This window comes from Salarias fasciatus, chromosome 23, assembly GCF_902148845.1.
Source record: "Salarias fasciatus chromosome 23, fSalaFa1.1, whole genome shotgun sequence".
NCBI lineage: Eukaryota > Metazoa > Chordata > Actinopteri > Blenniiformes > Blenniidae > Salarias > Salarias fasciatus.
Window position 1 is genome coordinate 2,586,125 of NC_043766.1, and position 23,195 is coordinate 2,609,319.

General features: G+C 42.2%; 2 protein-coding genes across 4 annotated transcripts; both read right to left on the reverse strand.

The window, feature by feature from the left end:
* Positions 1–5,753: 5,753 nt before the first annotated feature.
* Positions 5,754–11,207, reverse strand: hs2st1b (heparan sulfate 2-O-sulfotransferase 1b). Of its 3 annotated transcripts, XM_030082855.1 has the most exons (8): positions 11,081–11,207; positions 10,748–10,920; positions 10,114–10,340; positions 9,074–9,159; positions 8,185–8,323; positions 8,002–8,099; positions 7,599–7,756; positions 5,754–7,007 (listed from the first exon to the last, which is right to left on the reverse strand). In XM_030082855.1, the coding sequence occupies exons 2-8, from the start codon at positions 10,869–10,871 to the stop codon at positions 6,781–6,783; spliced, it is 1,059 nt and encodes a 352-aa protein (XP_029938715.1). In that variant the 5' UTR covers positions 10,872–10,920; positions 11,081–11,207; the 3' UTR covers positions 5,754–6,780. The 3 variants fall into 3 exon arrangements, with proteins under 3 accessions (XP_029938715.1, XP_029938716.1, XP_029938719.1); XM_030082856.1 differs by lacking the exon at positions 11,081–11,207 and having other exon boundaries at positions 10,748–11,014; XM_030082859.1 differs by lacking the exons at positions 5,754–7,007; positions 7,599–7,756 and having other exon boundaries at positions 7,998–8,099.
* An 8,156-nt stretch (positions 11,208–19,363) lies between these two features.
* LOC115381975 (claudin-18-like) lies at positions 19,364–22,403 on the reverse strand. The gene is made up of 5 exons (XM_030083620.1): positions 22,184–22,403; positions 20,005–20,169; positions 19,839–19,933; positions 19,621–19,754; positions 19,364–19,370 (listed from the first exon to the last, which is right to left on the reverse strand). The coding sequence occupies exons 1-5, from the start codon at positions 22,401–22,403 to the stop codon at positions 19,364–19,366; spliced, it is 621 nt and encodes a 206-aa protein (XP_029939480.1).
* Between the last annotated feature and the right edge of the window lie 792 nt (positions 22,404–23,195).

Sequence of the window (23,195 nt, forward strand, 5' to 3'; positions counted from 1 at the left end):
ACTGGAAAAGATGCCGGATAATTTGTCTCTCTTACGGATGTTCTAATGAAACCAGATACTAGAATCACTTTTCACTGGCAAAGTATATATAAAGAATAACATGGAGACAGCTGGTTTGTAAATAGTGAAATAAACCCAGACGGGGCAGATTGAATTTCTTCACTCCGGCTCCAGGTTCTTCTTATAAAATAAAGCTTGCTTTACATGTTACTGGTGCTTACAGCTTCTTACTGGAGAAATAACTAACCTGAGACCCTCTTTTGGCTGAAATACATTTATGCTGTTCTCACTAAAGCGCGTTTACTTCAGCTCAACAGCGAGCTAAACTCCACTCCAAAAATGACAGAGTCGTGTAGTAAAGTTGAACATTTACTGAAGGCTCTTCATTTCAACATGGACATGGAGTAAAAACTGAAATACACAAAATAAAACAATGTTACATGCCATCAGTCTCGAGTATTGCAGGCCAGAATTGGAAACACAAATACTTTTTATATGATGCAGAAACAATCACTTTTTACCACATTTTATCATCTGTTTTATCTTTCTGTAACTTATTAAACATGAAATATTACTCACGGCATTGCTTGAACGGAGTTGAGAGATGTTTTGAAAGAAGAGAGAGCTGAAAACATGGAGATTTTTACATCTTCTCTGTGAGTGTCTGAACACTTGCTATTTCTCTGAGAAAACGGCCCTTCAAAATAAGAACACTTCCGGAAAACCCGCATTTTCAAAATAAAAGTCAGATAAAGAAACATCTCTGAATAACAAGTAACAACACAACATTAAATACACAAATTTCGTAGTTCTCCTGATCATGTCTTCTAACAAACCATGAAAATTATCGATCTAAAAGCTGACATGAAATCATCACATTATTCATTCTGATACATTTTGAGCTTTAAGATATTTTATTTTCTCTGTTTTATTTTTTTTGGGGGGTTGAAATTTAAAAGATTGCATTTTTTATTTTTCCCAAAGGTGGCTGACTTCAGTGAACGCTAAACCTGACCTAAAGAAGGTGTTGAGAAGAAGATTGGAGGAAGATCAGACTGAATCTGGATGAGAGACACTGATGCTGGACGCCATGGCCAGAACTAAACATCATCAATAAACCAGTATTTTATAGTTCTAGTAGTTTATAGTAGTTTGTAGATGTGCAGATGGTTTTTATGAGACAGATGTTGCATCCAAGGCTTTACTGTTTATGGCATTTATCATGTTGAAACTCAGTATGAAACAAAATAAAACTTAATATAATTAATATGTTTGAGTTCATTTCATTCTGTTTATGTCTGTGTCCTCCATGGCTGATGTTTATAATAAACTACAACAGAATTTGAAAACTGATCGATTTATGACCACGTTTATAACGAGACATATCATTCCTTAATGTGCTGTGGAAGCGAGGTCCACCGTGCCAAGATGGCCGCCACGCAGGCACGTCGGCTCCAGTTCTCAGCAGTGTGAATGGGCCGTCTACGTATATGCCGTCTGTGTGTGGGACGACCTGAGATCCATCTCAATGACCCCAGCGGCTTGTCGGGACTCGGTCTGTGGGGTTTGGGCCCAAGTTGTGATGTTGTCCCACCCTGAGTCAGAGCGATCTCAATTATCTGTTATTTAAACAAGAAAATTCCAATAGACATTTTGACTTTGTGCCTGCAAGCTACTGCTGAATCTGTGTGTGTGTGTGTGTGTGTGTGTGTGTGTGTGATTGTATGACATACATGATCGTTGCCATGGAAGCCAATAGTTCCATTCAGCAGGCTGTGATGGAAATTTTTATGTATTTGATGTATGTGATGGTTATCAACTTTAAGTAGTCTTCCGCAGCAGACGGCCCCCTGGGATCCTCACACAACTATAGCTGAGAAGGGGGGAATGTCATTCCTGTCTGTCCTGTTATATGCTAAACAGATGTGTCTCCCCCTGACCGGGCGTAATCTCCAAAAGGTGTCTGTGGTCTGTATGCTGTTCTTCTCTGATGCATCGGCAGCCACACGGGGTTGAAGTGGGTTGGGTTGTTGGGGTTTTCTGTTCCTTTGTCACTTCATATGTTAAATATGTGTCCCTTCCTGACTGAAGGCAGCCTCGAAGACATGTTAATGACATTAACATGTCTGCCCCTGGCCACAGGGGTTCAGGGTGGCAGGACAGGGTATAAATATCAGCCTGTATCTCAGAATGGCAGAACTCACACTGACTGAGCAGCCCTGACTTCTCTCCTGTTGCAACTGGAATTAAAGGAATCATTAAGGAACTCATCGTTGGTGCATTTATTAATAGAATTTCCACAACAAGGCTCATTGCCGGTTTTTGACCATTTTCTCGGCTATGTTTCACCGAAACGCTGAGAAAAGTCATAACACACCATTCCTGGTATTTACACACGTTTTGATGTGACTTTTGTGGTGCGGATCCAAACAGTCTGAGACGTGCAGACACAAAGAAAAATGGGCAGTTATTGGTTAAAAGCAAAACTAACTTTATTTCACAGTCCTAAAACAATAGCTTGAAAAACATACCCGTCCTACAGCTATGTGGAAGTCGCTCAATAACTGAAATAACAGTCAAGGCGTTTGCCGTCAGGACAATCCACTGCACACCATTACCTCTGTCACAAATGGAGGGACAAGGTGAGCGGACTTTTCCTGAAAGAGAAGTAACATATCACTAACGCTGTGTTGTGATGAAATTTAATTAACTAATCGAAGCAGCAGCCTACCTCTCCAGCATGGGCTACAAAGTTTCCCCCCAAACTGGCTCCATCTGCTGTCATGCCTAAATCTCCCTCAGCTGCATGCCGCAGTCAGACCATGTCTCTACGCAGCCTCAAACCGAGGAGCACTCGTTGCTCACACCTGTAGTTAAACGGGAGCTGCTGTTCTCAAACATCACCTCAGTGGAAGCTGGTCTCAGGGCTGTGTCCCCATTGGCTGGGACTCAATTCCTGATGGGATTCAGCTGGTCTCACTCCACCAGGCAGCTTAAAGCCAGTGTGGCACAGCAACTCCAGCAGATCGCTGTAGGATCTACTTGAGGTGTGTTGTTTCACATGGTGCCTCCCAAAAAGATGCCACTGGACTGTAAAGAAGTGCCGAAGCCTCTAAAAAGTGACGCACCAGCAGAGAAGAAAGAGGAGACGAAGTCAGGTAAATGACGATCAACCAGTGTGATTACATGAAGCTCTGCAGTGTTTGTAGACTTTTAACCTCACAAAATGTTTTTCTTTTGAGATGCTGCAGCAGTGCGCAAACCTCCGGCTCATCCCTCCAGAGTGCTTATGATCAAGGAGGCAATTAAATCACTGGACTCGCGCAAAGGCGGTTCTTCCCAAGCGATTCAGTTACATCAAGCAGACGTACCCCTCGCTGGACCCGGTCCAGCTGAAGCACTTGGTGCGCAACAGCTTAAAAAAAGGACTAGAAAAAGACTCTTCAGTGAGGCCTGCTGACTCCACTGTCACTGCAGGAGCCATGGCGAAATTTAGGGTGAGATATCAGATCTGTAGCTACTTCCAGAGGCGTGCAACTTCTACTTAAATATTTGCTTTTTATCTTTCATGTCTTTCAGCTGGGCCCGGAAGTCAAGAAGTCCAAAGTGGAGAACACTGACCCAAATGTGAAAAAGGCTCCAAAAGCTGCCGAAGACGAACCAAAACCCAAGAAAGGAGGTATAGTTTCAATGCTAGAGATCAGTCTGCAGTGACAAGCTTGGGAAGTGTGTTGAAAGAAATCTTGTAAAATATTAAAAGGTGCCGTGAAGAAAAAGATGGAAGAAACTGTAAGTGAACAGACGACTTCATCTGAGGTGAGTGGTCTTCATCAGTGTTTTCTCTCATTTTATCTGCCAAGCCCGTTTTATCCAAAGAGTCAGAAGGGGGTAAAGGTCCTCTTTCGGACCGACCAGGCCTCAGCCGACAATCCAACTCGGGTTTTCTTCCTGCGTTGACCACGTCATTTCACTACACTCTCTTTTTTTTTTTTTTTTTAATTCTGGGAATAGATCAGATTAATGAAGTTTATGTCTCAATTGTGCTGAAGTTTGGATGGGCTTTCCTTCATTTAGGACTTGAGTTCTGCCAAATCTGAAGATGAACGTGTTCCCATTTCAAATGTGAAGAAAGCGCCGCAGAAGACTGCTGAGGGAGGGAGTGCTGCTGCCACCTTTGCCACCGCCGCCGCTTAAGCACCTGGGAGACGAAAGAAGAATCAGAAGAAAGAGGAATGGTCCCCAAAGTGTGCTGTTCAAGGCCCATTTGCAATCTGAAGCAGCATCCATACTTTGGAAATATGTAGTAATTTTGAAAGTTTAATTTAAATTTTTTTTTTATTACCTTTTTGTTATGTTATCAAGATACTGACATAAGGATGGGATCAGGGTTTAAGTTGATATATCTTTGTCTTAACAGGATCAGCTCATTCAAGTTTGTTTAAGACGTAAGAGTATAAAACTGCTACAGGAAATAAAGATTCTCAACAGTGGCTGACTATAATGGAGTCTGTGTATAATTTGTGTGACTTGTGGACACTGGATGCAAATAAGTTACACTTTTGATGTTCACCTTTGAAACGGCTAATTTATTTATTCCTAAAAAAAAAAAAACCTAAAAATGATTTCATTGTGACTAATAGAAACTGTGTGGAAGCACTGAGTCTTTTGAGCACTTAAGCTGCTCCTCAAGCATTTGTTCAGTTCATAGATTATTCTTCTGCAGTGGAAACGCCACGGGGACAGCAGGATGCAGTTGGCAGGTCGAAACGCCAATGTTTCTGATAAAACAATCCCATTTGCAGCAGGACCAGTGCTGTTGACTTCACATAATGTCCTCTAAATGAATGATTCAATACACCATTGTGCCAGACACTGTCCGGAAGTGTTAGGTTAGAACAAGTCCATGTTTCTATCAGTTTTTTTCCATTGGTAGGAAACCTTGACATAAGTTTTGGGAAGTTTAAAGGTTTGCTGAAAAAACAAAGTGTGAGATACGGGCCAGAGAGACCTCTCATCTGATCACGGTCCCCGAGCAGGTTCCCCAGCCTCGTCTCACACCCGGTACAGTGGTCGTCCTGTCTGCCGCACCACGTCCAGCACGAACAGACAGACTGGACCGCTGTACATTGGTGTAATGGCACAGATCCACTCCGGTTCCGGTCACACTGCAACCGATTCTTCAGGTGCATGATGGGAAATATGCAAATCAAAGTGATGTCAGAGAAAGCTGATTGGACAATTGAAAAAAAGCTCACTTCTTGCTCTTCACCGCATCTTCTATTGTTTTTTTTTTTTGTTTGTTTTTTTTTTTGGGGGGGGGGGTTATCCCGTCAATGTGTTCCGTATATATATTCCAGTACGGGGCCACATATTGAACTGTGAAGACATCTGTTTTAAACAGTATACTGGCTGTAAGACGTTGAGACACACCACCTCATTTAGTTAGCACTGTGATGCGCAAACAACAGCTGAGGACAGCATGCAAACAGAAAGAGATGGAGAGAAGTAAGCTGAAGACGTTAATATTGCTCGAACAGTGGATACAGATGCTGTACGGCACTTTCAATGTTCCTCTCCAAAACTGCTCGCGAAGTTCTTGTGTTCGTTGGTCCACACTGACAGTAAAATCGCACATTTGCTTTTATGTTTGTCCTCAATACAAATGTCCAGTCAAGGTTGTTGGCAGCACTCTGAATGTTCAATCAGACACAACTTTCAGAATAGATTTAGATTAGATTTTTATTTGTCGCACATACAAGTATGGCAGTGGCTCAGCATCTGTCAACCAGGCTCTACAAACACAAAATATTTTGTTTTAGACATCACATCAAATTGGTTGGATTTAAAGGCGTTCTGCCATTTCCACCCCATAAGGTGGCATTTCAGTTGCTTTTGCTTCATACTTGGAAATACTTCCACAGTGCTCACACTACAGCCACTGTGTGCTGCTGCTGCTTCCATGCACAAACACAACAGAACTGATGTGAAATAACGAGGCCAAAACATCTACAGTTATGTATACTTTGGGGGTTTAATGTGGTGGTCAGTGTGGGGGAAAAAAAACAAACCAACAAGAGAAAACACTGAAAAAGTAACATTGAAAACTAGGACTTCCTGAAACATCTGAGGAAAGGCACTATCAGTATCTGCCTGCTTAGAAAAACAAACCCTGTAATCACCCATGTTAGTTGCTCTTGATAATCTTCTCTCTTGTGCTTCTTTTAAACAGCTTTTTGTCACTAAAGGTGCAACATTTTGATCATTAAAATATTTTTGTGAAGCGTTAAAACACATGGAGACATTTCCAGTGAGCAGGTACTTCAGGATATCCGCCCCCCCCCCCCCCCCCCCCCCTAATTTGGTCCGAAAAACGTTCACTGCATATCACTATGGAATGTACAAATGCACCAATGTTAACCTACAAAATGCAAATAAGTACAGTTGCATCTCAAATCTAGTGTGAAGTGTGAAAAAATGACACAAACCAAACTCAGCTATGCCCCTTTTCCCTGGAAAATTCAACTCAAAAACAAGTTATACCTTGTAATATTGCTATTTCTGATGGTCCATTGTGTTTGGACTCAATAAGGACGAAATGTTAAACTACCACAACAGCAGCAGAAATTCAAGATTTAAAAGAAACCCTGGTGAAGATTCCTTTGTACAGTCCAACAGCCACTTTCTGTGAAAGGTCTCCTTATAAACACTGCGTCTCTTACAGTCTTGTTCTCCCAGTGTAGTTGACTTGAAATTCCTCTGAGCGCCCCCCATGCAGCTTCTTCAGTTTGCTTTGGGGTGAATCTTTTCATAGAAGAAGCTCTGGGCCAGGATGTAAAGTTCTCCATCTTTTTTTCTGACAGCATGTGCACGCACAAACTGAAAGTACTTCAGTACAAACTCGTAAAACTCATTTTCCAGTTTCCAGACGTCAGACTGCCGCAGCTTCTCCATCGTCTCTTTGGTAAGGGGTTTCTTGTCATTGGTCTTCCGAAGATGGGACTTGTTACCTGGAAGGACACCAAAAAGGTTGTTGATAAGATAACCAACAAACTGAGCACAGCTGGAGGCAGATACATTTCTGGGACGATTGTACTGGAAAACACTGAACTCTGGAGTCAAACCAGCTGTATGGAATCTAACAGCAAGCCAAGCAGCCTGACTTCACAGGTATTTGTTCTGGAGAATCTCTGAATCCTACTCTGACAGGATGCCTCCACTGAAACAGATCAATCAGCCAAATGACGACCCTGCAGGATATCGGAGCACGACGAGAATGTGGCAACACGTCAGGCTCAGAGAGAAATCTCCATCTGAGCCGGCAGGTTTTCCTCACTCCTCTCCGCAGTTTGGAGATTCTATTAAAATAAATGAAAATGATGTAAGACAGACTACAAATGCAGTCAGTACTCAGACACCTCCTGCTTAAAAGCCACATTCAGGGGGATGGCGAGGCTCCACTTTCACGGCCTGCGTTCATCCTGAAGGTCCTGATCAGGCGAGCTTTTCGCTCTTCTGTTCTGTCTGAGGGTTCTGTTCTCTCTGAGCTCGGCTCGGCGGTATACTCAGGATCGGTGCGTCCCCACTGCATGTGTCTCTACCTGTTCTGTAGAGTTCAGTGGCTCCCTTGAAGAATCGTGGCAGCGCTGCCTCCAGGATCATGACGAAGTCCTCCAGCTCCTCGGTCACTCCTACTAACAGGTACTGGTTCATCAGGTTGTATTTGGCCTGTTCCAAAGCCCAGCGGCTGCCGACATTCCTGAACAAACAAAACCCCCAAAAACCAAACAGCAAAAAGTAAAAATAAGTGTAGGAAATCATGTTTTTAATCAACTGCTGAAGGTATCTTCACAAAGAACAGTGACTGCTCCAACCACAGAAAATGGACAGAAACAATAAGATCAGAGGGTGTTTAAGATTGTGGTTACGAGTGTCATTCAGTGTTCAGTGAACCTTCACAAGCCATAAGGAAGCAGCCATGAGCAGTCAGTCCCGCTCTCTCACCAGCACTCTGAAACATGTCCGCAGAAAAAAGGGATCTGCATCCAGAGCTTCTCAGGTTTACAGTCAGGCCCTCCTGAAGACACGCACTCATCAAAGGTCTGAAACACAAAGGAAACGCCCGCTGTAAGTAAAGCACATCGCCACACAGTCACTGGTTCAGAAGGAAGAGCTGCTGATCGTCACCTGCTTGTCTCCCTGTTTCCTCCGTCGAAGGCCTCGCCTGTAGTCGTCACCAGAGCGGAGGAAGTAGTAGTACGACACCAGGCGCTCGATGGGATCCCGCACCACGTTTATATACAGCGGCTTATCCTTCACACCGTACCTGAACGAATAAGGCAAACCGGTCCCCAAACTGCAGCCTTTTATTTATCTATTGATTTAAACTTTTTCTTTCCCAGATCTGTGAGGCGAGTCTGCACAGCTGCATCATGGCAGCGAGAGTCGGGAGAAAGCTCTGGATTATTCTGAGTATGACTGTGTGTAAATACAAGACCAAGAGGCCTGTGGTGGAACCCGGTGAAATATGTGACGCATTTCTGAAAGGTGAAAACCCGACGACTGCTAAAGGATGGTGGCGTCCAGAAGGGCGTTTGACAGAAAGGAAAGTTTCTTGTGAGTATTGTTGCTTTGTTGTCTCTCTGAGCTGCGATTACTGTGGGTCGTGGCCACAAATGGCATCAATCAGTGGACCATATTACAAAAAGAAAAACAGAACTAATAAAAACTAAACTAGCAAATGTGCAGAATAAAATCATTTGAACTCAACTGAAATGGAAAGTGACCTTTTGTGGTTTTCTCTGACAAAAGGAAAATGTAATTTTCCACCATCACATACAGCAAAACTGGAGACCCGACATGGCCTGAACCACTGCAGGAAGTGATCATGTTCCTGTAACCTGTTCCATCAGTAAAACTGCAGCGTTATTAAGGAGGAGTGACAGTGGAGCAGAGCTGGACGACTCTCTCTGATCAGAGCTGACAATATATGAAGTGTATCCTCCAGACAAATACAAACTGACCATTTCTAAGTACTGTGAATACTATCACCACCAGCGGAGGTGAAAGATCTTACTTTGCGAAGTCCAGATAAGCCATGTGGCCGTGGTAGAAGCCGGGCTTCTTCTCTTTCCATGAGGTGATGTTTTTCACAAAACGAATCTGGAGATGACAGATTAAAACAAGCTCAATATGGAAAAGAGTAGCTGCAGTTTGGTGCTTGAGATGAATGTTAAAGTTCTGAAGTCACTGAAAGCTTCTACCAGATTGACATTTCAGTGAGACCGAGTCAGCTCAGCTGTCTTTCCCCAAATGAAACAGAAAGCAATGTGGGCCCAACAGTGACTGAGGAGGACTTCTGTAGACAAATTCAAGTTTTCCAGATTAGTGATGTTCAAAACCAGAGAGTTGAGCGCTGTGTATCCAGGCAGTGAAGTTTAAGACTAATAATACTGGCTCACAGTCGCATATCTCAACAAACCAGTCCAAGCTAAAAACAAAAATGAGGGGTTATTTGATTGTCATTAAAAAATTAAAAAAATGAAAATTCAAAGTTCTCTCTCTCAGGGTCAAGAAGGGATAAAAGCTGGCTGAATTTCAGCTTCTGTTTCTCGAGTTTTGGGAGATTGGTTGGCATCGCTGGGCGGAGTGCGGTCGCAGCTTCCTGGACGGTGGAGGGAAGACTGGAGCACAGTGAGAGCAGGACAGGTCGTCCCCCCACTGCTGGGGTCCACGGCTGCAGCAGGCCGGCTGCTCCTCGGCATGGCTCTATTCCAGACACATGATCGGTTCAGCAGGGAGCAGCTCTTTGTCATTATCGGTCAAACCATTGAAATATGGAATCTATCCAAAAGCTTATTGGCCGTGTTTCATATGTCTACGGAGGAAAAGTTATTTAGTGATCAATATCTATATAGTTTTATTACCCAGCCCTGCTCAGGGCGTGGTTAAAGCTTTGTCATCTGAAAGCAGAACTTTTCTGAAGCAGCACAGCAGCGTGCAGCCACGCCAGAGAAAGTGTGATTGAACCCTTTGTCTCTGCTGCATCAGAAGCACCAGGGTGAATGGAAACCAGCTGGTGTGGGAGCTGGAGTCCTACTTGTCCTGCTCGCTCACCTGGTCCTGCAGAGAGAGGACAGGGTTGTTTCGGGAGATGTTGACGTGCAGGACGTGGAACTGGTTTTTCCTGCAGAGGTCGTAGGCGATGTTGGTGAAGGACGTGCTGGCCGTCTTGGGCACTCTGTTGTAAATGATGACCGTGTTGTCTCCTCTGGCCGGCGGCGGCTGGTCCTCACCGACACGCCGCTCAGTCTCAGCCACCTCTCGCTTGAGGAGGACGCTCTCTGAGAGGGACGGAGAGCAGGACATGTGAGGACTCCTCAGAGACTGATGGCGGACACCATTATATTCTTGAAGAAAGTTGTGACCAGCGTTTTGAAATGGTAACACATTTAGCAGGAAGGTTATTATTCATGAACCGCCTCCCCCTATAGCGCTGCTGGCCAGTTAGCTGTTAATCATGTCAGTAAAAAGTTGAATTGATGTTTGTCTCATGGTACATGGCAGAAGCGGTCCCCCCTGGGAGATGTCTGCCTGGATCTACTGAGAAGCTCCCGGGAGGCCCAGAATCAGACTCCTCGCTGCGATCAGGTGTGGTGAAGCAGGACTGAAGTTCTCCAGACCGAACACCACCCGCTGTGTTTCTGCGACGCCTGTCAGGATGACTGCTCCACGGCCGGGAGCGTCTCACCGAGCTTCGCTCTCGACTCGTCCAGTTTCTGGATCTGATTCTCGATCAGCATCACGGCCACCCCGAACACCAGGACCGCCAGGAGCTGGATCTTCTGCGGCATCATGATCTTCCAGAGCCCCATCACACAGCCGGGGCGGCACCGTCTGCACCAGGATCCCCTGTTAACGACGCTGGACCGGCGAGAAACAGTCTGCTGTTAGCGCCTAATCCCCATTCTACTCGGATTAAGTCGAGCATGGCACATGTAGCGTGTTGTTGTTGTTAGCATAACAAAACAACATCAACCAGCATGCTACACCAACGCTGTTTGTGTCCATATGGGAAGAGCACCTGAGGCCGAGTCTGCATATCCGCCCGCGGACAATCAATCCCTGAAGTCCTGCATGGAGGCAGAGACGGAAAAAATAATCCGGACTAAGAAGTTTTCATCAGTTTGCTGCAGCACTTCCGCTTCTTCTCTGGCCGGACTCTACGGCCGTACACCAGTGATGAAGCTGAAAGGCTGCCACCTGCTGGACGCATCGCAGTACAACACGGGTGTTTCCACACGGATGCTTGTCAAGCGCGCACCTCAAATGGCAGTTCTCCACCAAAACAGATGGTGGCGCTAATTAATTCTAATTAGGTGTTGCAGTAGGATGACTGTACCTGCTGTCAGAAACCTGCACAAAGGTGAAGTACACTAAACTTTTAATTTCTTTTTCTGTATCTGTTTCTTGAACAGTTGTGTATTGTGACAGCAATAAAAAAAAACAGAATAATAGAAAAAAAATAAATTGATAATAATATAATAATAATAATAATAATAATAATAATAATAATAATAATAATAATAACAATAATAATAATAATAATAATAATAATAATAATAATAATAATAATAGAAAAAAGCTATTTTCAACAACTTCAACAGTTCAGTTGAAGTTGTTGAAAATTGCTTCCTGCCTAATTTAGTATTTAGTAAAAGCTCCAGGGATGAGAGGAGGGATGACAGTATTGAGACAGAGTCAGACCATGAAGGAGAGGTTCCACCAGCTGCTGGTATTGGAAGTGAAAATGGTCCACCACCTGACTCCTACATTTAACTTAACATTTAACTTTAACTTCCTAGGATTCGGTTATTTACTCACTCATTGAGTGGCTTTTTTTTACCTTCACCAACTGAGGATCATTTGATTAGTGACAGTGGAGATGAGGCAGTTCCACCAGAGATGCTCTGGATGCTCATAGTTTCTAACAATCTGCCAATCACGGTCCACGCAATTCCTGAAGTGCTACTTTTTAGATTTATTAGCTTTAAATGATTACAGTTTAACACAATTTCTCAATATCAGCACTGTATTTTTCTGAGATATCAAATCTTATTAGTGTCATAGTTTTATCATTTCTCTCTCTAAACTGACAGGTGAAAATAATAATGCAGCTCACAGACACAGCAGTGAAGCCAGGACTACCAGGTGATTTACATCCATACCCTCACAAACAAGAAGAAAGCACAGCCACAGCTGGCCATGTTTCCTGGAACTACGAGGGAAACTACAAGTGCGGGTGTCCAGGCGCCATCATTGCCACTTAGTGACTGTGGTCCAGATCAGCGGCATCAGGTCTGCATCAAGGCCTCCACCGTGTGGAGCTGGAGGCTGGCTGAGGCGCAGGACCAGCGTTGATGGTGAGGGGTCCACAGACATCCAGCGTGCTGATTTTCAAACCTGTCCTACAGGTGCTGCTCCTCTCTGTCTTAAACCCCATGTCTTGATCAGAGGGCTGTCTTTCCGTGGCTGCTGAGGAGGGTTGAGCCTCTGAACCAGGATCTCCATCCTCTATGGGTGGATGTACTGTCATCTGTTATTTCCTGACAGGGTCCCTCATGCATTCTGCTCAACACTTATGCAGCTGAAGCCAAGGTCCAAAAATCTGATTTAGAAAAAACAAAAAAAAAAAGCTGAAGTAAAGCAAAAGTAATCCTCCGCCAAGTAGACATCCGTCTGAGGAACAGTGTCAACACGTCCAGCCATTGGTCCTCCTGCTTCACTCTTCTGTCCTGTGCAGGGCGGTGCAGCAAATCTCTGAAGACTATGATATGGACAGGACACCAGTCCATCACTAGACACACACACACGCACACATGCACGCACACACACACACACACACACACACACACACATACACAAATCTTATTTATGTTCTAGATATTGAACACGCACTTCAGTAAAATAGGCTTATATATATATATATATATATATATATATATATATATATATATATATATATATATATATATATATATATATATATATATATATATATATATATATATATAAGAAGGATAAGAAGGAGGAAGGATGCTGCACCAACACCCATCCTCTCCCTGCCCTGACAGGCTGCTGCTGCTGCTGCTGGTGGTGGTGTTGCAGAAGTTGGCCAGTAGATGACGCCATAGTTCAGATAATGATACTAACACCTATTTGTTGAAGGAATGGCTGCGTTTTCATGAGTGAAAGTCCAAGTGAAAGGTTTAGAGCTACAAAAGCGATGGCTTCTCTCTGCAGGTGATATCTTTGGACAGTTGAATGAGAAACTTACATTTATTCCTGGAATAAAAGCTCTAATAGTTTGAAGTCCTGTGAGTTGCTGGGATCATAAATACCTGACTGAAAATGAAAAACAAGATAAGAAATTATGGCGTATTCTCAATAATATGTTGGGACGTAAAGAAAAATCTACTCCATCATTTCTCGACTCAGGAGGCCTCTTTCTAACAAAGCCAATGGAAATTGCCAATCACATAAATAATTATTTTTGTGATAAAATTATTGTTTTCAGAAGCAAAATTGGACAAACTGGTAATATAAAAGCAGAAACGCTTATAACAAATACTATTATGACAGGGAAAAATTGTACATTTGAACTTACTAGTGTAACCATTGAAGAAGTGAGGAAAATACTGCTGGAGTGTAAAGAAAAGCCAGCTGGAATAGACAATATTGCCTCAAAATTATTGAAAGTGGTTGCTAATACAGTTGCTGTCCCAATAGTGCACATTATAAATTTAAGTTTCAGGAGGCATGTTTATCCTTGTGTGTGGAAGACAGCTAAAATTGTGCCTCTGCCTAAAAGCTCAACTGCACCATTCTGTGGTCCTAACAGCAGACCGATCAGCCTGTTGCCTGCTGTGAGCTAAATTATGGAGAGGATTGTATTTGAACAAAACCAAAAATATTTCTCAAATAATAATTTAAACAGATTATCAACATGCATATCGGGCAGGCCATTCGACCACTACTGCTACGGCTCAGATGACAAGTGACTGGCTGACGGCATTAGATAATAGAAGGTTAGCAGGAGCTGTGCTTTTAGACTTCAGCTCAGCCTTTGATCTTATCGATCTCGACCTTCTGCTACGCAAAATGCAATGTTCCGGGTTCAGTTCAACAGCATTACTCTGGCTCCAGAGATATTTAGAAAATAGGAGTCAAAAAGTATTTTTCAACGGAAGTTTATCGTGTGGTAAAACTGTTTGTTGTGGTATACCACAAGGAAGTTGTTTAGGTCCACTCCTTTTCTCTATATACACAAATAGTACCTAATACCTTTAGTGTTACAAAAATCAAAAACAATGTACGCTGACGACTCTACTATTTATGCATCAGAAACTAAAATAGAAGATCTAGAAATTGCCTTGATGAGTGACTTCCAAATGGTAGCTGAGTGGGTTACAAACAATAAGTTTGTTGTAAATTTAGGCAAAACAAAGTGTATTGTATTTGGTGCCAGGAATATGCTGATGAATGAACCCAAACTGAGTCTGGTCATTACAGATGTCAATGTTGAGCAGGTACAAGAGACCAAACTTCTTGGAATAATTATAAATGACAAACTATCATGGTCTGAACATATTCAGACCTTAGTATATAAGATGGGCAGGAGTCTTTCAATGGTTCGTAGATGTTCTCGTCTGTTACCGCTCAGCATGATCTCTGATGTGATTAAAACACTTGTACTATCGCAATTAGATTGCTGTTCTGAAGTCTGGTCTTGTGCTGCCGAATCCGACCTGATGGCCTTACAAATAGTGCAGAACAGAGCAGCACGCTGTGCTCTTCAATGTCAACTCAGAACTAATGTGAACTGGATGCATAATGCTCTGTCTTGGCTAAAGATTAGGGAAAGATTTACAGCTTCACTGCTAAATCTGACTAGAAATATCATTACAACAGAATTGCCAATTGTACTTTATCAAACATTACACTTTAGTTGTGGAGTACACCATCATGAGACCAGACATGCTACAGAAGGTAGATCTGAATCACCCACAGTGAAAACAAATCATGGGAAAAAACACTGTTATGTACAGAGCCATGGCAGCTTGGAACAGTTTACCAAGACATGTCATTAATGCAAACAGTAAATGTCAGTTTAAAATCTTTTTGAAAAGGCACCTTCTTACAATGTAATGTCATAAATATTTGCAATTGTTGTAATCTTGATACATGAGTTAGGTATCTGTTGTACCACAGGAGTAGCAGTAGAGTAGGATCCGGGTTCCATTTTCAGGTATGGAGGGTGTGCCTCACATCAACGTGTTGTGAATGTGTATAACTGCATGTGCATTCCCTTTTTTCATTTTTTTCATTTGAGCGAGTGTGTGTGAATGGGCGTGAATGCTGGGAGTGAGGGAGGGAAAGGGGAATTGTTATCTGTTATATTGGTTATTTTGGTTAAACTGGTGTAATACTGTATGTGAGGAGCATGTATTGTCTCGTGGAGATGACTCCAGGAAGATTAGCTGTACCAGCTACAACTAATGGAGATCATAATAAATACAAATACAAATACAGAAGCCTGATGTAGTGTTGGTATGGTGAACTAAATACAAACTGGATCTCCTAAACAGGCCTTAATGCAGGAAATGCACATTATCCAAAACAAACCACAACTTCTGATTTGTGGAAGTTTAGATTTTTAGTTCTTTGAATTTCTTTCTTCAGTTAATAAGAGAGAAAACACCTGAAGGTGAAAACCCAGAAATTCATTAAATCTCAAACAATTAGAAAAAATGAAAACTTGCATAGTGAAATAGTGAGGGGCCTAAAAAAACCAAGGAGAGCTGAATTCACTGATGGCACCGCCCTCATGAGTATTTCTCCATCACTGAGACCAAACAACACAAGGAAAACTTCAGTATAAGACAGTTGTTTTTCTTTTTTGATGACTGGCTCAGAGAGTAGAGTCGCACATCGCCACTGGCCTCATTTTTTTGACAGTGATCTTCTGAAGAATTTACATTTCCAAATCCCGCCAGCTACATGGTTGTTTTCTGGCTGTCAGGGTGAAAAGTTTACCGACAAAGTACATATATAAGGAACAAAACAACACAGTAACTGGACATTTCACTCTGGTGAAGTTCAAATGAATCAATGTTTTAATTGTAAAGTCACAAAATGGCCAGCACCAGTAAATATTCTAAGATTGAAAGGCTGTGTGGTCGTCATGTTACTGAGCAGTTTGGGTCTATTTGATCAAAGATGCAGCATGTGAGGAAAAGCAGTCACTTTATTCAATTAGTGCGTAACAACGTCACAGTGGTTTTGTTTGTGGTGCGGCGCCGCAGGGCGGGAGATAACAGGTAAGTACTGCGGATAACCTGATGACCACTGCATTTTCCTCTGATAGCACTAATAGGATAAATAACAACACAACAAACAATAGAATGCGATTTGATTGTGATTTGTGTTGAATCATTTCCTTCTGCTGAATAACGTCATTTCACTTCATGCAGCAAAATGTCAAACTACAAAAACATGCATCATTACCATGAATAATAAAGGTGAACCAGTTTACATGTTAAAGTCATAATCAACTGTTGTATTTGAAATTCTAAACATTTCTCTTTCTGCAAAACTTTGCAGTGAATTAAACGCAATTCTTCTCTGCCTGACGTGACATCCAGTGTTCAGTAACCTGAAAACATGGTGGCTTCATGCTCCGCAGTCCTGATGGCCTCCAGCAAACCAGCCTCACTCCACAGTGTGCAATACCTGCATTAGGCCAGGTCATTTCACAAAACAGCTTTGAAATGAAGACATGGGTTGACTGAGCTGTTGCTTTTAAAAGTAGTTACATTTGATAACAAATGCATTGCTATGTATGAAATAATGACTTCTGTTAGATTTTCAAAGCATGTCTAATTCTTTTGAAAAATGACCTCTACAGCAGATACAGACCTGAAACTTGAACTGTGAGGCCTCTGGAAACTGTAAAGTCAGAATCTGCTGGGATCATTTCATAACCCTTTGCCAAACAGGAAGTAGCTTCAGGAAGGAGGCGGGGCTTCCAAATGATAAATGAGTTTCTGGCAGAGGTGTGATTACCTTCAAGAAATCTCACCTTATTTGGAGCAACTTTGACCAAGGTATAATGCTTGATATATTAACTAGACATTGCTGCGCCCTGTACAGGCAGCAGAAAGGACGTCCGGGGGTCAAACCATGTGAACAGGTGTCATGTGAACGGACCCCCAAAACTCAATGAAAGTTTAGCATTTCCACTTGAGAGCGTTGTCCCGTCAACAGGACGGACACAGAGGGTTTGATGTCTGGATCCCCCTGGTCGGAGTGTCCAGCGTCACATTTTCACAGTGATTTTTACTAATTCACAAAACAACAAATAGCTGAAATAACTAATCAAACAGATGTAAGTAAGACTGAGATGAAACATGGAAACAGCTGTTGAGAGTAAAATTCATACTTGTTTTTCCCATAAGACGTTTTGATTGACTTCTGAATGAGTTTGTTTAAAGGTGCATTAAGGAGTTTTTCAACTTTAATAATACTTATTTTCCACCATAAATATGTTACAAATGTTCAATTACGTGTACACTGTGCCCTGACATTCATTACAAGTACCGCTAACAGCGTTAAATTGTCACTTGAAAGTTGCAGTGCCGGTCCGGCACCAGCATTTTTTTGCTGAGAATTTGAGATGATGTGACGTAATGCACGCTCCCACTGGTCTGATTTCCTTAGGTTTCGTTTTGTCCGCCATTACTCCGCCAGAGGCTTAACGAGCAGCAACCGAGCAGTACTGAGGATGGATCTTCCAGAAAGTAAGAAAAGACCGGCTTCTAGCACTGCCACAACTCCACAGACCCCACCAGGCAAAACAAACTTAAATTTTACTCGAGCGCTACTAAAAGAGCGAGGAAGGAGTTCCCCTCTTCCGTGGACGTACATGGACACAAGCCACAGGCACGAGCTTTTCTCTAAGCTGCAGTTACGCCCAAGGCCTGCAGGGGCCGATGTTTCGCATAAAACGTGCAAACTCCTTAATGCACCTTTAAAGTCTGGATTCATTGGGCTAAGCTAGTATGATGACACATTTAACTTAAACTACATACAACCTGTAGGCGTTGCTTCTGTGACACTTGTAATATATTTAAATTCATAAAGCTATCCATTAACAGTGTTTAGTCTTTAAAAACTACATTCTGTTTTCTGTTTTCTTGTTCTGGGCCTGCTCCAAGATGGAGCCTGTCCATTCTTTAATTGGATTCGCGGTCTCCCTGTTTGTAAATTCATTCTATATTGCTTGATTTTTAGCAGATTCTGTCTGTGGAAACATGTAAATCAGGGATAGAATGGCTCATACAATCAGAATTGAGTTGATCTCTACAGACTGCCTATTACGTGCATATTTTGTGTTAGGAGTCATGGTAGTCTGATAAAATCAGACTTTCAGTGTCAGTGAACAGTTAGATTGAACAAAAGTTTCATAAAAGACACCAAAACGTTGTGTATAATGAGACAAGATCTTAACAAAGACTAGAAAAAGTGAACTTTTCATCAGGCTGATGTGGTTTTTTTACACGTAGTGGAATCTGTGGTTGGACCGCTGTTCGTCCACGCTGTGGGCTTTGAAGGGGTCGCTGGTTCATTCCGTCGTACCTGAAGAATGCCACCAAACACACCAGCAAATTACATAACACTGCAACACTGCAGATTGTTAAAAATAGTTCACAACATCTAATGTGATGTGAAGGTCGAAGGAGTAAAAACAAGCTTTTTGAGATAGATGTGATATTATTTCAATGCAAAACAAAAACGCAATACACAACGTGGGTCCATAAAAGGTACGACAATAAAAATGAAAAAACAAAACAAAACAAAACAAAACAAAACAAAACAAAACAAAACAAAACAAAACAAAACACCACACCACACTTGGTTTCCACATGCTCAACAGGAGTGGAAGAAAACTTATCTGGTCCAACACCTCAACTCTGAAAAGTTTCTAGTATTAAAAGCAATGGAATATTGAACACTTCTTTATACCATATGGTCCTAATATATTAGAAAAAAAAAACATAAGGTCCGTGGGGCAAAACCGGCTCGCAAGAGGCTCCAATTCCACCACACCAAACCACCAAGCAAACCGGAGCTGAAAACATTCTGACACGTCAATTATGTTGCCCGGACAGAGTATTGCAACAGTTTTTTGGAGATTTCAATGTAATTTTTACCAGAAAATATAATTAAAATTGGCTTTAAGTTGGGATTGTCCTCATTTTCTACATTTACTGTTTGGTTTTTGTGGATATAAAGACATTTTTGTCGCTTATACTCTGCACCACAACAAAGATAAATGTTAAAGTATAAACTTACAGGTTATTATGGCACTCTTTAACAGGTCTGGCCCACTGAAGGAGAAATTAGGCTGCATGTGGCCCCTGAACTAAAATGAGGTTGACAACCCTGCTGCAGAACGTTTTTCACACACTGATCCCCATGGGCAAATATAAGGTACTTTATAAAATAATATGGATCAATGCAAGTTGAATATAAATACACATATATTTAGAGATTAGTGATGACCGTTGTTTGTTGTCAGCAGCCATCCCTCGGCAGGCCACGAGACCCCCGATCATCAGGCCAGCAGCACCGGCCCATCCCACAAAGAGGGCGGGACCCAGTGTGTATCTGAGAAAGCAAGACAAACCAGCCGAAAACTTCCAGGTTTTTTTGTTTTTTTTTTTTTTTAGATCAAATTTCAGTTTTTCTTATCTGGGAGTCAGAGATCCCGTCAGTCCAACAACATTCATGTATCCATTGTCAACGTATGCTGGGAAGCCAAAACTTCGCACAATCAAGTTAGCGAAGGCTGACACCCCAGAAATGCCACAAACACCTGAAAATAAAGTCCCACATGGTGTGAAAACAGAATCACAGCCCAACAGTTACTACAAAGCACTCACACACCTGCGAGCAGAAACAGGATTCCAGCCGTCAGAGACATCGAGCCTCTCAGGTTTTCTTCCATGTTGCCCATTTTCAAGCACTGGAGTGCGAATATGCAGATCAGAACCCCGATAAGACCCAGAATAACGCCGACGATCATCAAGGCCCGGACAGCTTGGAGCCCAGCTGAAGACATAAAGGACACACGCTTAAGAAAATAATTTCACCTGCTGACCACACTAAGGCCCCAATGAGCCAACTATGTTTCCAGTGAAAACGCATCATTCTTATGTTCTCCTTTCAGAAAGGTTTTGCTTTTGCCACTTTGAAAGTGACGTCAGTTTACACGGAAATGGCAGAAAACTATGAGGAGCTATGTCCCTGTATTTATAAGATCATCCATTATATTTACAAAAAATCAATGTCAAAAATGCATTTCTCATGTTTTTTTTTAACACATGTATGGAGGCCCTAAAACGACAAACAGAAATATACTGATGATTAAATTCCCTCGAAACAAAAAAGCTCCATTAATAAATAACAGACTAAGTTATAGGATGACAAGATTAAATATGAAATACTATCATAATTATTATTATTTTTGGGATTATTTTTGGTGTATTTATTTTCAACATTATTAATTAAAAATATTTTTCAATCATATTCTTATAGCTCTAATAACAAAGCAGTCGATTTCATAAGTCAGTGAACTCATCTTCACTTCAAATTCTCAAGTTATACCTACAATTGTAAATCCTCAGAATGTGCACATTTTTGTTTAAAATTAATTTCAGTGAAGAGCACATTTGAACACTTTTTCCTGGAAAGTATTTATTTCATCGCTGCCACTTTGCCACAAAATGAACTCATTCATAGTCATAAATGCTTTAATCAAGTGAAAACACATAAAGAGAATCTGCTTTAGCCACTTCCGCATTTCCACAAAATGAAGAGAGAAGAGAAAGTGAAAAAGTCTCCTCAGTTGCTTTGATTGGTGATGGGAGGTCAACAGTCACTGAAAATTGCCACTCAGCATATTGTCTGATTTACAAAAGACAAGAGAGATCCTCATTGAAATAAAGAACTCACTTTTCTTCCCCCATCTTAAATATGAAAGCAAAACTAATTAAAGAGGTCTTCCTCTCTGCAATTAAATTACCTTCTAAGTTCAAGTTCCCTACAAAGGCGGTTCAAGGTGCTTCACAGGATGATAAAACCCAAGAACAAATCAAAAAGGTAAGTACACACAACCCCGTACATGCAGGAGCTACACAGATGTGAACTGAGACATAAATACTAATGCTAAGAAAGAGGTTTAAGCCTCAGCAATTATAAATATTACTCTTTGTACCGATTAAGCTCGACACACTCAAAGTTCAGTATCGATTAAAGTTGAAAAAACACTGCAGTTTATGTTATTTTCCCGCAGAGGGGACAGAAAAACTCATAAATCAAACACGCTATGTGGTGAAGCACATTCAACCAAACGCCATCTTTCAGTGTCCTGAGATATTGTACCTGTATTATTCTAGATTTAAGCCTTTAAGACCTTATGTACAATATGCTCTACACTACATTCAGCTGTTAAGTACAGAGTGTGGAAATGTACTTTACATTGTGTGACACGCTGGTAAAGCTTGTGCTTGCTCAGCTAAGCTTTGGATGTCTCATCAAATTTCCATTCGATTCTGGAGAGACACCATCTTTTCTGCTTTCGACTGCAGTTTTTACACAACTGGAGCGAGTGAAGGATGGAGGGAGGAGGGGAGGGAGGGTGTGGGGTGGAAAATGGAAAAAATCTGCCCTAAAACCCTTCCAAATATTCTAAAGTACCTTCCAAGGTCCTTTGGAAAATGTTCTCCTCTAATCCGACATGTGGAGGAATATTTGATAAAATGCCTTTTTTCTTTCCGCTCTTCCCTCGCCGAGAGCGATTCTCTTACCTGGCAGTGCCAGGATGTTGAGGAAGGACCGGCACCGTGCGGAGCTGTGCCGTGCCGCACGCCGTCCCAGCGCACGGCCTCCACGGAAACCTCATCAGGTGTTTGCCGAGGTCAGGAATGCCCAAATCATTTCAGCCAGTTTGACAATCTCTTCATGATGTGGTTATTCAGGTGAAAGACTAATTAGAAAGTAAAAGTAGGCCCTGAAATACTCTCTACACCCGAGTGGTGAAATTTCTCACCAAACGTAAACGTACCTGGCAGACCCAGAACGGTGAAGTACGGCCGGCACTCGGTGAACCCGGAGGTCTTCTGAACACAGGACTTCCCCAGGCCTGAAGACGAGAACACGGCCGTCACGGCGCTGTTGAACAGGTCCTCCGTGGCCCACTGGTCCATCCCCGTGGCAGCACCGATTCCCGCCACCCCCAGCAGGCCCAGGGTGAAGCCCACCATCTGAAACATGGTGGCGGCCATGTCTGCGGCCTTCTCGCCGAATCCCCTGTGCTGGGCCTGCTCCTCGGCTGTTCGAGCGTGAAAACGGCCGGTGTGAAGTCGAAAACAACAATCGACCCCTGATGTTTGCGCGCAGTCCATTCATGTCTGGGAAAGTAGCGGGGTGGAGCGTATCAGGGTCGGTGAATTAGAAACTGTATTATGTGAAATAACTCAGCATCTGTTAGAGATAGTCTTTTGAGTACAAATATATATAAAATACCATAGTTGAACTTACATTTTTTTTTCCTCTCCTATATGTACTCTGTACCCGCTGCCTGGAATTCACCCCAGAAAACTTTAAACCTAAAGGACTTCGTCTCTCAGGACTTTCAAAGACTTTGTTGGGAAACTGGAATCTGCGTCGTATCGTTCCTACTTCTGCTTTACATGATGGCCCTATTATTTGACTCTTACACTCTGATCTGTCTGTATTGGTTTTTATCTAGACTGATTTGTATTTTATGTGACCTCTGACCTCTCTGTACCTGTCTGTAATACTTGAAACAATGTTTTAAGCTGCTGTCTCGACTAAATTATTAAACAAATAAATAAATAAAAAGTGCATAAACACATGATGCAATACGTTAAAAAACAAAACAATGATCAAATATTTCACCATTTATGGCTTGAAAACTCTAAATTAGAACCATGTGTCGAGTTTCCAGACAATGGCTGGAGCGGGAAAACAGAGGAAAAAGCTGACAAGGGAAGATTGGATTGAGATGAAGGAAAAGTGTGCAGAAAAGCCGAGTGTGTACAAACCACAGGGCG

Bases quoted from the DNA above. Each gene is read 5' to 3' on its own strand.
- hs2st1b (XM_030082855.1), bottom strand. From the start codon at position 10,871: ATGGGGCTCTGGAAGATCATGATGCCGCAGAAGATCCAGCTCCTGGCG. The intron at 9,160-10,113 runs GTGAGCGAGCAG...TGTCATCTCCAG, and splicing joins TCCTCTCTCTGCAGGACCAG to ATTCGTTTTGTGAAAAACAT. The intron at 7,008-7,598 runs GTAGAGACACAT...GTGTCCTTCCAG, and splicing joins CACTGAACTCTACAGAACAG to GTAACAAGTCCCATCTTCGG.
- LOC115381975 (XM_030083620.1), bottom strand. From the start codon at position 22,403: ATGGCCGCCACCATGTTTCAGATGGTGGGCTTCACCCTGGGCCTGCTG. The intron at 20,170-22,183 runs GTACGTTTACGT...TTATGTCTTCAG, and splicing joins CACCGTTCTGGGTCTGCCAG to CTGGGCTCCAAGCTGTCCGG. The intron at 19,755-19,838 runs GTTGGACTGACG...AAAACCTGGAAG, and splicing joins ACAATGGATACATGAATGTT to TTTTCGGCTGGTTTGTCTTG.